A 14302-nucleotide genomic window follows, 5' to 3' on the forward strand; every position below is an offset into this window, starting at 1 on the left:
CAGTTACAGGTAGGGTTGTTTTCATGCCTTTGCTTTCTGCTAGTTTCTTTGTGTGTAGAAGATATTGGGTATTGTCTAATAATTTTATAACTTGTCATTGTACTATATTTATTAATTATTTCTGACAGATTTCTTAGGAATATGTAGATTTTCTATGCATTTCATCAGTAAATAGTGACACCTTTACTCCTTCACAATCAATGTATCATTACTTTATTCAATTGTTATTGAGGTGACATGAGTTACAATAGTGTTTCTCATATTTCTAGGAGGGTAGGTGGGAAATGGCTCACTATACTATGCTCAGAGATTGAACCTGGCTCTGCATTAGGGATCATTCTTGGTGGGGCTCGGGTGCTGTGTAGATAGGGGTTGCCATGTAGAGTGCCTTTTTTGAGCTCTATTGTTTAATTCATACTCTAATTTTTATTATTTATTTCTATTTCAGAACTTTAATTTGCCTTTCATTCTTTCTCTACTTCCTTTACCTAGAAGTCTTGAGATTTTTTTTTCTTTTTTTTTTTTTTTTTTGCTTTTTGGGTCACACCCGGCAATGCACAGGGGTCATTCCTGGCTCATGCACTCAGGAATTACCCCTGGCGGTGCTCAGGGGACCATATGGGATGCTGGGATTCGAACCCGGGTCGGCCGCGTGCAAGGCAAACGCCCTACCCGCTGTGCTATCACTCCAGTCCCTAGAAGTCTTGAGATTTTAATTGATGGTTCTTCTTGTTTTCTGTAGCAGTACTGCATTGGTGCAGACCTCTCAGGATTTTTTAAAATTAATCATTTTTTGCCAATTTTTATTTTATTAAAGCACTTTGAGTTACAAAGTTATTCATAGTTGGGTTGGTTTTTTTTGTATTTTGTTTTGTTTTGTTTTGTTTTTTGCTTTTTGGGTCACACCCGGCAATGCACAGGGGTTAGTCCTGGCTCTGCACTCAGGAAATACTCCTGGCGGTGCTCAGGGGATGATATGGGATGCTGGAATTTGAACCTGGGTTGGCCGCATGCAAGGCAAATGCCCTACCCGCTGTGCTATTGCTCCAGCCCCCATAGTTGGGTTTTTGATATGCAGTGTTCGTTCACCAGTCCCAATTCCAGTGCCACCTTACCCTCCATCACTGTCCCCAGATTCTCTCTCCTACCCCAAGCCCCAAACCCAGCCGGCCATCTTGACAGGCACCTTTTAAGAGTGTTTTCTAACACTGGTCTCTGTGGTTTAGATATTCAGCACTGTCACTCCTTAGCACCCACTGGAGTACCCTTGACATTGAGTACCCTTGACATTGGTAAAGGCATTGGTGCTTCTCATTTGTCTCTGCTCAGTGTGATGTGCGCCAGTCTCACTGATGGCGAGGGAGGTCGTGATTGTTTTGACTGGCATTCCCTGATGATCGCCCATGCGGGTGTGGTTTGTTGGGGTTTTCCCCATATACCTGTCAGTCATATGTCTATCTTCTTTGAGAAAACTTCTCTTCATATTTTCCCCCCATTTAGGAGGGGATTGTTTTTTTATCTTGTTAAGTTTTTCAATTGCTTTGATAAATTTTGGATGTTAACCCATTTCTAAGAGGAGGGTAGGCTAATATATCATCCTGGTCTGTGGGGTATCTTTGCATTCTTGTCACAGTTTCTTTACCACTGAAGTAGGGTTTTATTGCTAATTTATTAATTTCTTAATTGAATCATCATGAGATGCACAGTTACAAAGTTGTTTGTGATTGGTTTCAGGCATGCAATATTCCCACACCCGTCCCTTCACCAGGGCACATTTCCCTCTCACGGCCCACGCCCCGCCTCTGTGGCAGGCACTTCTCTCTCTCTCTCCCTCCCTTGCTCTCTATCCTTCTCCCTCTCTCTCTCTTCCCCTCTCTCCCTCTCTTTCTTTCCTCTCTCTCTTTCCCTCTCTCTTTCCTTATCTCTCTCTCCCCCTCTCCCTCTCTTTCTTTCCTCACTCTCTCTTACTCTCTCTTTCCCTCCCTCTCTTTCCTTCTCTCTCTCTGTCTCTATCTCTCTCTCTGTCTCTATCTCTCTCCCCTCTTGGGCATTATGGTTTGCACTACAGATATTGGAAGGTTAGCATGCATATCCCTTTACCTCCTTTCAGCGTGCAGTTCTTGTCCAGAGTGATCATTTCCAAGTATTCTTGTTCTAGTGTTCCCTCGGGATTCCTTTTGGCCTATCTCAGGTTCTGATAAAGTATCTTCATGTTGATTAATCGCCAAGGTTTTACCAGCTTTGATTTCTTCATGAGGAAAAGTATGTGTTTAATATTTTTTAAGTTTATTTGTTTTTACTTCTTAGAGAATTCCTCTGAGAGAATAAATTTAGAATAATGTAAAAAAAAAACCCTTCTGATGTTTGCTGTTGTTGGCATAATTATTTTGATTTTAACTGTTACTTTCACTGTCATCCCACTGCTCATTGATTTGCTCGAGCGGGCACCAGTAATGTCTCCATTGTGAGACTTGTTGTTACTGTTTTTGCCATATGGAATACACCATGGGTAGCTTGCTAGGCTCTGCCGTGTGGGCGAGATACTCTCAGTAGCTTGCCAGGCTCTCCAAGTGGGGCAGAGGAATCAAACCTGGGTCGACTGAGTGCAAGGCAAATGCCCTACCTGCTGCGCTATCACTCCAGCCCATTTTGATTTTAGGAAAGAAAATTATAATTTTATAGACTGTATCTTTTAGGTAATTCTTTACCTCAGAAGTTTTAATTGATTATATTTTAATGGACCAGAAAAATTATTAGCTACATTTCAATAATTAAATTGGTTTAAATCAATTGCTCTTAATTTTTTGCTTAGCAGAATATGAAGAAACATTGTTAAATGTCAGGTATTACATATATAGGGAATTTAAAAATTAATATCTCCATTTTTCAATTGCATATTGATAACATAGTTTTTGAAAAATAATTTAAAAACATGCAATCATCTAATTCTCTACAAATTAATGAAACATACATGTTAGAAAATTAGTCTGAAAGACTCCAAAGTAGTGACATAATAAGTCATCACTGATGGAACTAAATTTTAAAGGAAGGGGAAAATGTCAAATTTAAGTGAAGCACAAAACACTAATAACATAATCACACAATGTTTCTCATGCTGTTTATATAATCTTGGCAAGAGCGTAGACAGGTGGAGACTTTCTGAGATGGCTACTTTGGAATAATGAGGGGGTTATCATAATCTGAACATGTCACATTCGTCATTTACCTTGATACTTTCACTGCAGAGACTGTCGGTTAGAAATATAGAACGGTGACCTAAAAATGACCTGTTGGGGACGAGGTCTGTGGCACCACGTTCGGAGCCTATGCCTTGCCCACAGGGTCAGGTGGCGCCCGGTCCTGCTCAGCTAATGCGCATCCCTGAGCACGGGGCCCCAGGGCCAGTCACCCAAGGGCCGCGGCTTTAATTCAGTTCTGTTTCCTTCCAGAGCGCGGAGCTGAGCCCGGCACGGAGCGCCTCGTCCCTGCCCGTGAGCCCCCTCGCCGAGGAGCCGTTGCCTTTCCAGGTAAAAGCCTGACTGTGCGCATCACCTCGTGTGTCCTAGGGCCCTTCATAGCAGGTCGGCTAGCTGGTTACATCAGTACGTTGAGCTGGTGAACTGAACGAATTTAATCTGTGTGAAACTTGCTTTAAATGCTGAAATTATCTTTTTGCTATTATCTTTTAGTTGCTAAATAAATTAGGGGTTTAGAATATAAATCGTATTACTGCTTTATGCAGCACTTTCTCTTTCTGCCACATAAGGCACACTGCAGTAATTTTAGAATTATTTGGTCCTGTATATATGGTTACGTTTTTAGGAACCGGTGTTCATTAATCATTTGAGATCATAATTATTTGATAATTTTAAAGTAATATTAAAATTATCAAGTGAAATATGGAACCATTTCTTCAAAAGCAATATTTTGAGATATGAGTATATAAATTGCAAGGATTAATATAATTTTTCACTTTGGATAGCTGTATACATTACCAGTATGAAGTCTTTGAGTTGTTATTCAATACTGTATCGGCTATTTTATATTTGCATCAGGCAGGGATTTCTGAATTTTATTATAATTATTTTTATATGCAAGATTTAAGAAATGGGAAAAGTATTTGAAATTGGAATGATGCAGTGATTTTCATGCAGTGTTTTGTATTTAGTGTGGTTTAAAGACATTTAGACACACATTCAGTCTGATATGATTTTTAAAATTTTATTACATATATTATATAGTTTATGTGGAGATTACTCAATTTCATATTGCTTATATCTTTATGGTACTTGTATACAGATTTCCATACATTAAACATTTGATATATTATTAAAATTACAGAGGCTATGAATTCCGTTCTCAGTCTTTTGTTTCTTATGAGATTTCTTGCTTATTGAGAGATAATATTTGTTAAAAGTTCTTTTGTATATTAGCATTTTTGTCTTAATATTGTGTGACAGAAGTTACAAAAGTATAGATTTTATTAAGGTCTCAGCATTACTAGAAACCATATTCTTGTTTTGTAACACCAATGATAATACCAATAATAGTTACATTACATTAAAATTGATATATTTTAGTGGGTATAAAGGTAAAGGTTAGAGAATATGTATTAAATATAAAAATTAATTCTACTAGTATTTAGAGCATATAACAATTAAATTATTTAATTATTAAATAAAATTTCTATAGCTGTTATATTTTTTCAGTCTAGAATTATTTTGGAATTAAGTAATAGAGTTTGTACATATTCTTCTATAAGTGCAAATATATAGACATTTTGTAATATGTTTTAATGATATGATGTACTACTATTGCAACAATCTGTTGACAATTATTTAAAACATTCAAGACACTAAGTTTTCTTATAACCATTTCCTGAAAGGTCTAATATTGAAATTAATTTGTGCCTAAGACTTTTTAAAGTCATTATATTGAAACAGTAGTAACCAGGGGAAAGGAATGCCATATTTTCCTCATTCCTCACCGATGTAGCCAGTTATTTTTATTCGTTAAAGTAAGATTAATCCTCTTAAACTACTGAAATTCTTTTTCTGAGGCGGTAATTTGAGAAGCCAAGCCAACCTCTAAAACAAAAGCTTTGGCAGCTTCTTGATAAACTTGATTTTACCTTTTCTCCTGGGAGGTGATTAAGTTACTGTATTAAAAAAGTATCGCTTCCCTTTTCTTGGACTATTTTGAAAGCACTCATACAAGCCTTGTAGATTTGGCTCAAATATTTACCAAGGTGACTCTTTCTTTACAAATATGAGTTTAAAATGACGTTTAGATTAAATTGACTTTTACTGTGTCATTTGAAATAAAGACTAAATACGTTACAAAATGCCTATAATTGCATCTCTGTCTCTACTTATGACTGAAAGTTAGATGAAAACTTTGATCTTAGTATGATTATACCACAGCAGTTTCTGTGAGATAAAACGTGAAAGCAAACTGGGTACCATCCCGCAGAATCCTGCAGAGTGAGGGGGCTCACACTTGGGAGCTACAGGCGCCTTAAGGACACGTCTTTGAACAAGCTCCTTCTGTTATGCTATTTCCAAGGCAGAGTTTTGAAACACTGCTCATATTAGAGTCCACTTTTTAATTTTATATGTTAAATAAAATTATACCTACCCTGAAAGATGGGCTGGAAAGATAGCGCAGTGGGTAGGACTTTCGCCTTGCACGTGGCCAACCGGGGTTCGATTCCTCCACCCCTCTCGGAGAGCCCAGAAACCTACCAAGAGTATCTCACCCGCACGGCAGAGCCTGGCAAGCTACCTGTGATATATTCGATATGCCAAAAACAGTAACAAGAAGTCTCACAATGGAGACTGGTGCCCGCTCGAGCAAATCAATGAACAACGGGATGACGGTGACAGTTACTCTGAAAGACAGCTCAAACCTTATACACTTGTATCTCTATAAACTTCTTGTGCATATTTGAAACCTACTTGTGGGTTTGAAATAAGGCTATTACCCTGCCTTAGAGCAGCCGCCCTGAATGTGTGAGTGCCCGAGGCCACTCCCGGGCGTCGTGCACACAGGATACTAAGAATGGTTTCTATTTATTGTTATCATTTTCGACCTGTTCACGCAGTCTTTCGTCTGGAGTCATTCTTTTATTCAGGGTATTTTTCACAGAATTCACTGGCTTTATACATTGTGAGATCTGGGAAGTCTTTGAGACAGAGCCGGCAGAGTCCAGAGACGTGAGCTCTGTGTTCCCTCACTGTCTCTCTGTGCCCCGCACACGAGAGCGGCCTTCTGGGTCTCTCCCTCTCTCAGCCCAGAGATCTCTAGTTCCCTCTGTGTGGCAGCCAACTGCCTGATTCCGTCTTCGCTTGTCGCAGAGACTATTTCTCTGTGTCTGTGTACTGTTGTTTCTTTAGCTCGTCGACTCTTCATTCTTGGGTGCTTGGGTTATTTCCAGATTTGGACGGTATTTGTTACTGCATTGTCCTTTAACAAAGCATGATGGCTATAGTTTAGTTTTCTTTTTTATTCCAAAAGCATATTTTGACAATAGGATATTAAAGGATATCCTATTATATCCTTTCCTCTTCCTCTTCCTTTTTTTTCTTTATTTAAAAAGAATTTAAGGGGCTGGAGCAATAGCACAGTGGGTAGGGCGTTTGCCTTGCATGCGGTCGACCCAGATTCGATTCCCAGCATCCCATATGGTCCCCTGAGCACCTCCAGGGGTAATTCCTGAGTGTAGAGCCAGGAGTAACCCCTGTGCATTGCCGGGTGTGACCCAAAAACAGAATAAAATATAACAAAAAATTTCAGTTCTGTCAGCATCAATTTTTATTTAGATTCTGCTCCAAACGTGGGCAAAAGCACTGAAGAATACTTCTCATTGTCTAGGCGAACTCGAACAAGTTGACCTCTTGCTCACGTGTCCTGACCCACCGCTTCTTATATCTGATACCAACTATGATTTGGTGTAAGAGATGGCATCACCAGTGGTGTTACCAGAGACGCTATTATAAGAATGGATGGGAAAGGATGAGAGGAGACGAGGTCTGGAGTGTGAACCGGGGAGGTCTCTCCGTGCCTAGAGTTCAGGGTGGGGCCAGCCCTGGTGTGGCCCTGCCCTGCCCCGGGAGCAGGCAGGGGGCTGCTGGCTCTTCCCAGGCCTCTTCTCGCACCTGTGCGTCACGGACACCTGACATTTCATGCTGCTTACCCACATGAGCCCAGACCATCCCTTATGAAAAATGATTCGTGACAATGTTCATTATTACAAGGGAGAAGACATGAATAAAATGAATTTTTCTTAAGAAAAATATGGCCAATATCATGTAACCTTTCTTTGAAGAGAGATCTTTCTGAAACCATAAGTTTCTGAAACCATAAGAATGTATTGTTATCTTTTATTAGGCACATCACGCAGTTACTTTTAGAATACTAAAATACTGCTCAGAACTGTGACTCAACCTGGTAACTTTCTAAATATTGTTTCTACTGACAGAGCATTGCTCAGTAATGTTAGATATTGAAAACCCATGTGTGAGCAAAGCACTGTTGATATGTTATTCATTCATGAATAAGATCCTAAGTGGTGTTGGTTATTTTTTTTTCAAATACCACAGTGTAATGTGGGATATTTGGAGACTCTGAGAAGGGGGGTGGAGGGGCTCGATGGAGTTTTGACGTCTGTCTCATCAGTTAAGTATCTTACATAGATTTAGATTTTTTTGTGTACTCATTATTGTTTTATATTCTGTGAATTTAAGGACCCTTTCTATGATTCAAGGCCTCTCTTTGGTCACCTTCCATAAAAGGCTGGAAACTACCTTTGTGATTTTAGAAAGTGATATGGTGCATTTTTTTATTTCTAATCATTTTTGACTAGGTCATCTACTTATAAGTGCATGTACATCAATTATTTAAGTGAATATTCTAGGTCTTGGTTCCTCAGGCCAGGCAAGAGCACCCATCCTTAAGAATGCCTTCGAGTCTTTTCTGCACGCAAAGCAATTCTTCACAATAAGCAGACTCTCGGTGTAAAGTGACAAGGATTTGCATGAGCCTATCTCGTTTGTTTTGTTTTGTTTTGGGGGGGGGGCACACCCAGCAGTGCACAGATCATAGTCCCAGCCCTGAGCTCGGAGCTTCTTCTGGTGGACTCAAGGGACCAGATCAGGTGCCGGGGATCAAACCTGGGTCTGCCACATCCAAGGAAACTGCTGAACTCTCCCTAAGGCCCATTGCAGAAACTGCAATCTGCCCTACCTCTATGTGACATTCTTTCTTTAGTTTAGTGCTACTAAGTTCGGGTGTCAAAAGTTTGTGATTGAGGCCGGCTTCCATCCACGGGAGCTGCCGGCCTCGAGGGCTGGGGGAGAAGGCAGGTGGGATAGAGAAGGGACCACTATGACAATGAGAGTTGAAATGATCACTCTGGATAGTAACAGTGCTGAGAGGAGGTAAAGGGACGAAGGTGATCAACTCTCAGTACCTGCATTACAAACCGTGATGCCCAAAAGGGTGGGGGAGGTAGAGAGAGAGAGAGAGAGAGAGAGAGAGAGAGAGAGAGAAGGGAGGGAGGGAGAGGGAGAGAGGGAGAGATGGAGAGAGAGAGAGGTGGAGAGAGAGGGAGAGAGAGGGAGGGAGAGAGAGGGAGAGAGAGAAGGAGAAAGAGGAAGAGAAAGAGGAGAGAAAAGGAAAGAAAGATAGGGAGAGGGAGATAAAGGGAGGGAGAGGGAGAGAGAGGGAGAGAGAGAGGGAGGGAGAGGGAGAGACGGAGAGAGAGAGGGAGAGAGAGGTCATATAGACAGGCTGGGATGGGGGTGATGAGAGGGAAACTGGGGGCATCGATGGTGGGAAAAGTGCACTGGTGGGGACATCTATGACTGAGACCCAACCATGCACAGCTTTGTAACTGGGAATCTCATGGTGATTCAATAAAAAAAAATGTTGGGGACTGAGGGACTGTAGAAGGAAATAATCATATTCACTGATCAGCATAGTCATAAAAGTATTGTATAATTTTATTTTAATTTCATTCAATTTGGAAGCTTCACAAAGTGTTAACAAGTTTAAATTACTGTATAGTCTTTAAATTATTCTGGTGGGGTGTAGAAAGAATTATTGTGTTAAACATATTTAACAAATTCTTGATTATAAGTCCCAATTATAATTTAAATTGAAATAGCAATGACCAAACATAACATTACATCTTATGTCTGTACAATAGTATTTCATTATAGTGTTTTTTCTTATTGTCCTCATCACTATAAAATTTAAATGAATTTATATATTTTAATTTTCTAGATAGTGTTATTGATGTACAATGAATTTTCATTCAAACATAATATTTCTGGGGGCAGAGTGATAGCACAGCGGGTAGGGCGTTTGCCTTGCACGCGGCCGACCCGGGTTCAATCCCCGGCATCCCATATGGTCCTCCAAGCACTGCCAGGAGTAATTCCTGAGTGAAAAGCCAGGAGTAACCCCTGAGCATTGCTGGGTGTGACCCAAATAGAAAAAAAAAGAAAAAAAACCATAATATTTCTGTTTTCTTTTTTTTCTTATTTTTTTAAAAATTTATTTTATTGAATCACCAAGTGGAAAGTTACAAAGTTCTCAGGCTTATATCTCAGTTATACAATGCTCAAACACCCATCCCTTCACCAGTGCCCATATTCCACCACCAATAAAAACAAAAACAAAACAAAAAAAAACCAGTATACAACCCACCCCTCACCCCCCAAACCCCCCCCCCCCCCGTGCGTGACTGATAATTTCACTTCCTTTTCTCTTTACCTTGATTACATTCCAGATTTCAACACACAACTCACTATTGTTGTTGGAGTTTCAAAACAGACTCACCACTTTTGTTGGAATTTATCCCCCAAGAATACAGCTCTATTGACAAGGAAATATTTGATAATAAGTTTTCCACTGATGAGAATGAAGAGATAAAAAGTCGCGCGACCATGGTAGTGGCCGCACGGTTTACAATTTCTGTATTATAGTAATTAAGTCCACGGAGATTTAAGTTGGAAAATGAATCATTTCCCTTCCTGGAACAGCATGTAGCAAAAGCTTAGTTCACAGTCTCCTTACATGGTTGCAAGCACTTGCTGGAACCCCACATCCTAAAGCTGTCTCTGGTTCCCGCTCGTTCCACATCCACCGGCTGTGCAAAGGCATGGCCACCGGGGTCGAAACTCCGCCGGAGCCCGATCTCCGGCCCGGGCTGAGACTGCCAATATTTCTGTTTTCTAATAAAGCATTTTACATTAACTAAAGCCAAAAAAAGTGTGTTTAATTTGTGTTAAAAAATATATCTGATATCTCTCAGACATAGTAGACCTCAGGGAAAAAGAATTAATGGGAAAAGTAAGTAAATAATTTCATGTTACCTAGTTTCATATTGCTGCCCAAATCTTTCTCACATAATGCCCGAATGATTTTAGGAAGGCATGTACAAGAAATAGCTTGTCAACATCAATACATGCTAAAAATAGTAGCATACCCTTCCATACCAAACTCTCAGCAGGCACATTTATTTTCTTTCCTGAAATCCTAATAAATTTTTGAATTTTGGCATAGACTGTTGCCTTGATTTCTCCAAGGTTTTTCAGTTCTCTACGGGAATTGTAAAAACCCTTATTTTGACATATTTTCAGAACATTGGCTCATATTTTGTCTGATTACTCTACACAGGGGCTGGAGTGATAGCACAGTGGGTAGGGCATTTGCCTGGCACACGGCTGACCCAGGGTCGATTCCTCCATCCTTCTTGGAGAACCCGGCAAGCTACCGAGAGTATCCCGCCCGCATGGCAGAGCCTGGCAACCTCCTCAATGGCGTATTCGATATGCCAAAAACAGTAACAACAAGTCTCACAATGGAGTTACTGGTGCCCGCTCAAGCAAATCGATGAGCAACAGGATGACAGTGACAGTGACAGTGATAAACAGGAATTTCCTCACACATTTACTAGACAAGAGTTTCTGAGTGTCCATACCCGGTGATCTGCAGGGATTGGAGCAATGGAACAGTGAGTAGGTCACTTCCTTGCACGTGGCCCACGTGGGTTTGCTCCCTGCACCCCAGAGGGTCCCCAGAGCACTGCCAGGAATAGTCTGAGTCAGAGCCAGGAGGAGCCCCTGTGCGTCTCCAGGGGTGCTCTGCCACACCCCGATGAAAACACGCAAAATATATTAATTTATCTCTTGTCTTTTTGTGTGTGTTAGGTGGGATCTCCTCAAACTACAAGTAAAAATAACTTGAATTTTATTCCACATGTGGGAGAAAAGAGGATTTTGTTAGTCTGAGCACCACCAGGTTTGGCCCAAAAGCAAACAAACAACATTTCTGAAGTTTCTGATTCATGTTGTAGTGTTTCTCACTGCAGTTTTTATACCACAGTAATTGACAGGTTTTATTAGAAAGGGGCGGAGGGACAGAATTGACATATTGACACAAATTAAAAGTTGGAAAGCAAGAGCACAATTAATATTCTATTTATTGTTGCCTATAATAAAAATATTGCAATGGGTTAATCATATTTATCAATATTACTTTAAAGTTCCCTTTAAAAGAGACTAGGAAAGGTGCACTGAGTTTTTGCTTAAACAAATAAACAGCTTCCTGTGTAGTGACTGATGCATGGCACAGTAAGTTACAGGGTGAACATTGTCATACGGGTGCATTGGATCCTAATCAGCAGCCTGTGACAGTGATTGGGGAAATGATGCAATTTGATATTCTGAGTATCTGTTACTGTCATTCTTAGTTATGAAAATCCGTTTTCTTTTTATGTTACCGCACTGTATTTTCAACAGTCAACCTGTAACTGTACGTGCCACCTTTTAGAGTAATCTCTTTTCATCTGGTAAACCTGATCAGACATGTTCCTGTCAGGAAATGTAACTACAGTTGCTACTGGCCAAACAAGTTCCACTGATTTTTATTGCAAACCTTTCTTACTAAGAATAGGAGTCCAGGGCGATAATGCAGTGGGTAAGGCGCTTGCTTTTTGTGAGCTCAACCTGGGTTCGATCCCCAGCACCCCAGCTAGTCTACTGAACCCGACCCAGGTGGTCCCTATGCTCGGGGTCAGGAGGAAGCTCTGAGCCGGCTGGGAAAGCCAAGCAACCAGAAAGAACACGGGCCTTCTTAGAGTAGTGAGCCCCGTGTTATCTAGAAGGACTTTGGTGCAGTGTTTGATGCTTCTGTAGTTGTAGTTGTCATTGATTCTCATTGGTTTGTCTAATTAGGGAATCCTAAGGGTTTAGCTTCCTAGACCATCCTCGAGAGCGAACCCCTTACTCATCCCTCTTACCTCTCTTCCCCTTTCCCTCTTATAACCACCATAATTTTCACTTAGTGAAGAATTGGTTTTGTCTTGCCAATGAGTTTGCTTTATTAATCCATATTCCACATACACGTAAAATCATTTTTTAAGTTTCCTTTGCTCTCCTTGTTTTTTCACTCAGCATAGTCTCTTCAAATCCCAGCCTTTCCCTGTCCCCAAAAATGTTTATTTCACCATTTCAGTGATCTTCCATTGAATGTATATGCACCAGCTTCCTTATTCAGTTATCTGTTATGGAATATAGGTTGATCCCACACTCTAGCTATTGTGAATAGTTATGCTATGAGCATAGGGATGCAAATAACTTTTTAAATTCTTTTCATATCCTTCAGATAATTATGCGGGAGTGATATTGCTAAATTACCTGAAATTCCCATGCTGTTTTCCACAGTGGCTAACTAATTAATATAATATTCCCACTAGTGTACCTTAGATTCCCACATCCTCAGCATCACTTACAGTTTAGTCTTTTTTATATAGACAATTTTCAAGAGATGGAGGTGATAGCTCCTGATGGTTGTGCATTGTGTTTTCCTGATGATCAATACTATTGCACAATTTTTTCATGTGTGAATAACCTCCATTTTTAATATTTGGCTGATTATTTTGGCTGGTTTCCTTTTTGGTGGTGGCGTGTGAGTTCTCTGTACTTTGTGCATGGCGTGGATAAGTCACAGCATACAAGTTGTTACACCATGTTAAGAAGATATTTTTTTATAATTTCTTGTAATAAAACCAGAAGGAATAGAGCAAAGATAGTCTGCGATTTTTTTGTTAGCAATAGCTTTATCTCTTTTTTTTCTTTGCTTTATCTCTTGTTTTTCTTATCTTAGGTGCCTTCATGTTTTGCTCATTGATATTCTATCATTTATCCCTATTTCTGTTACCTTCTTTAATCTTGTGACTCAGTCAGAACTATTATCAAACAATTATTTGGCCAGAGAGATAGTTCAGTAGGCTCAGTGTGTACTTTGAATGTTTTAGAGTTTTGTAACATAAAAAATAAAATCAAAGAAGCATCTAAGCATAGTACATGTAACTCTCATACATCTGGGAACTGGGAGGTCCGAGAGAAAAGGTTTCATGGGTTCAGGATCTAGGGAAGGCCAGTTTCCAGGACTGCTTCGGGTTCTTTCTTTGGTGTAGCCTGTGGGGAACAGGCTGGCCTTTGCTGTCTCCTCCCAGAGACTCCTAATACGCCTCTTCTAAGCCCGGGTTTGTCTCACTCGTCTCGAGACCGTTTCACCACCAGGAAAATCATTTTTTCCTTCCTTTACTTGTGGTCAAGATCCCATCTGGTTATTTGAAAACTGTAGAACAGCACATCCTTACTAGTTGTGTATCTGGGGCTATACGCATGGAGATAATTGAGAGTTTTTCATCAATAATTTTTTCAGTTCTTCATATTTTTCATAGTCAAGTGCTACAACTGTTAGATGCAGATTCATTTTCCAAATTAGAAATCCTGAAAGGGATCTGTCAAGGCTCTTGAGAACATTGCTTCTCAATACGCATGGGCATTGCCTCGATTTACATACAGAAAAGGAAATTTAAGCTTAGAGTAGCTAAGTAACTGTCATAGCCACAGCCCCAGTCAGTGGCTTAGAGGGAATGCCAACTCATGGTCTTAAAAATTCCCAAAATGGAGACTTTTAACTGCTGTGCTTCAGAGAATCTCGGTTGATTTTCTTTCAACTTGATGTGACTTTTCACTGGTTTTATACAACTGAAGATGGATAAAGATAGGAAGGTGGGAAAGAAGAAAATATAATAGAAGTTCAGAAAGATAAAGAAGACAGGCAAGCAAAAAGGTCTGATAAAACATTTCTCCTTCATTTCTTAGGTTTAGCATTTATTGAGATCATATTCCTACTAAGATTATGCTTATCTTTTATTAACATACCTAATAAATTTGAGCTATCTTTGTAATCCTGGAGTGAAAATCAGGTTAAATATTTATTG

General features: G+C 40.0%; 1 protein-coding gene across 2 annotated transcripts in view; it reads left to right on the plus strand.

Moving 5' to 3' along the window:
- CCSER1 (coiled-coil serine rich protein 1) overlaps window positions 1-14302 on the plus strand; it is a 912102-nt gene that overhangs the window by 380145 nt on the left and 517655 nt on the right. For both annotated transcript variants that reach the window (XM_055140485.1, XM_055140484.1), the window contains exon 8: window positions 3450-3527. In XM_055140485.1, coding sequence (XP_054996460.1) covers window positions 3450-3527 — 78 coding nt within the window. The remainder of the gene's footprint in view (window positions 1-3449; window positions 3528-14302) is intronic.

This window comes from Sorex araneus, chromosome 5 (assembly GCF_027595985.1).
Source record: "Sorex araneus isolate mSorAra2 chromosome 5, mSorAra2.pri, whole genome shotgun sequence".
Lineage (NCBI taxonomy): Eukaryota > Metazoa > Chordata > Mammalia > Eulipotyphla > Soricidae > Sorex > Sorex araneus.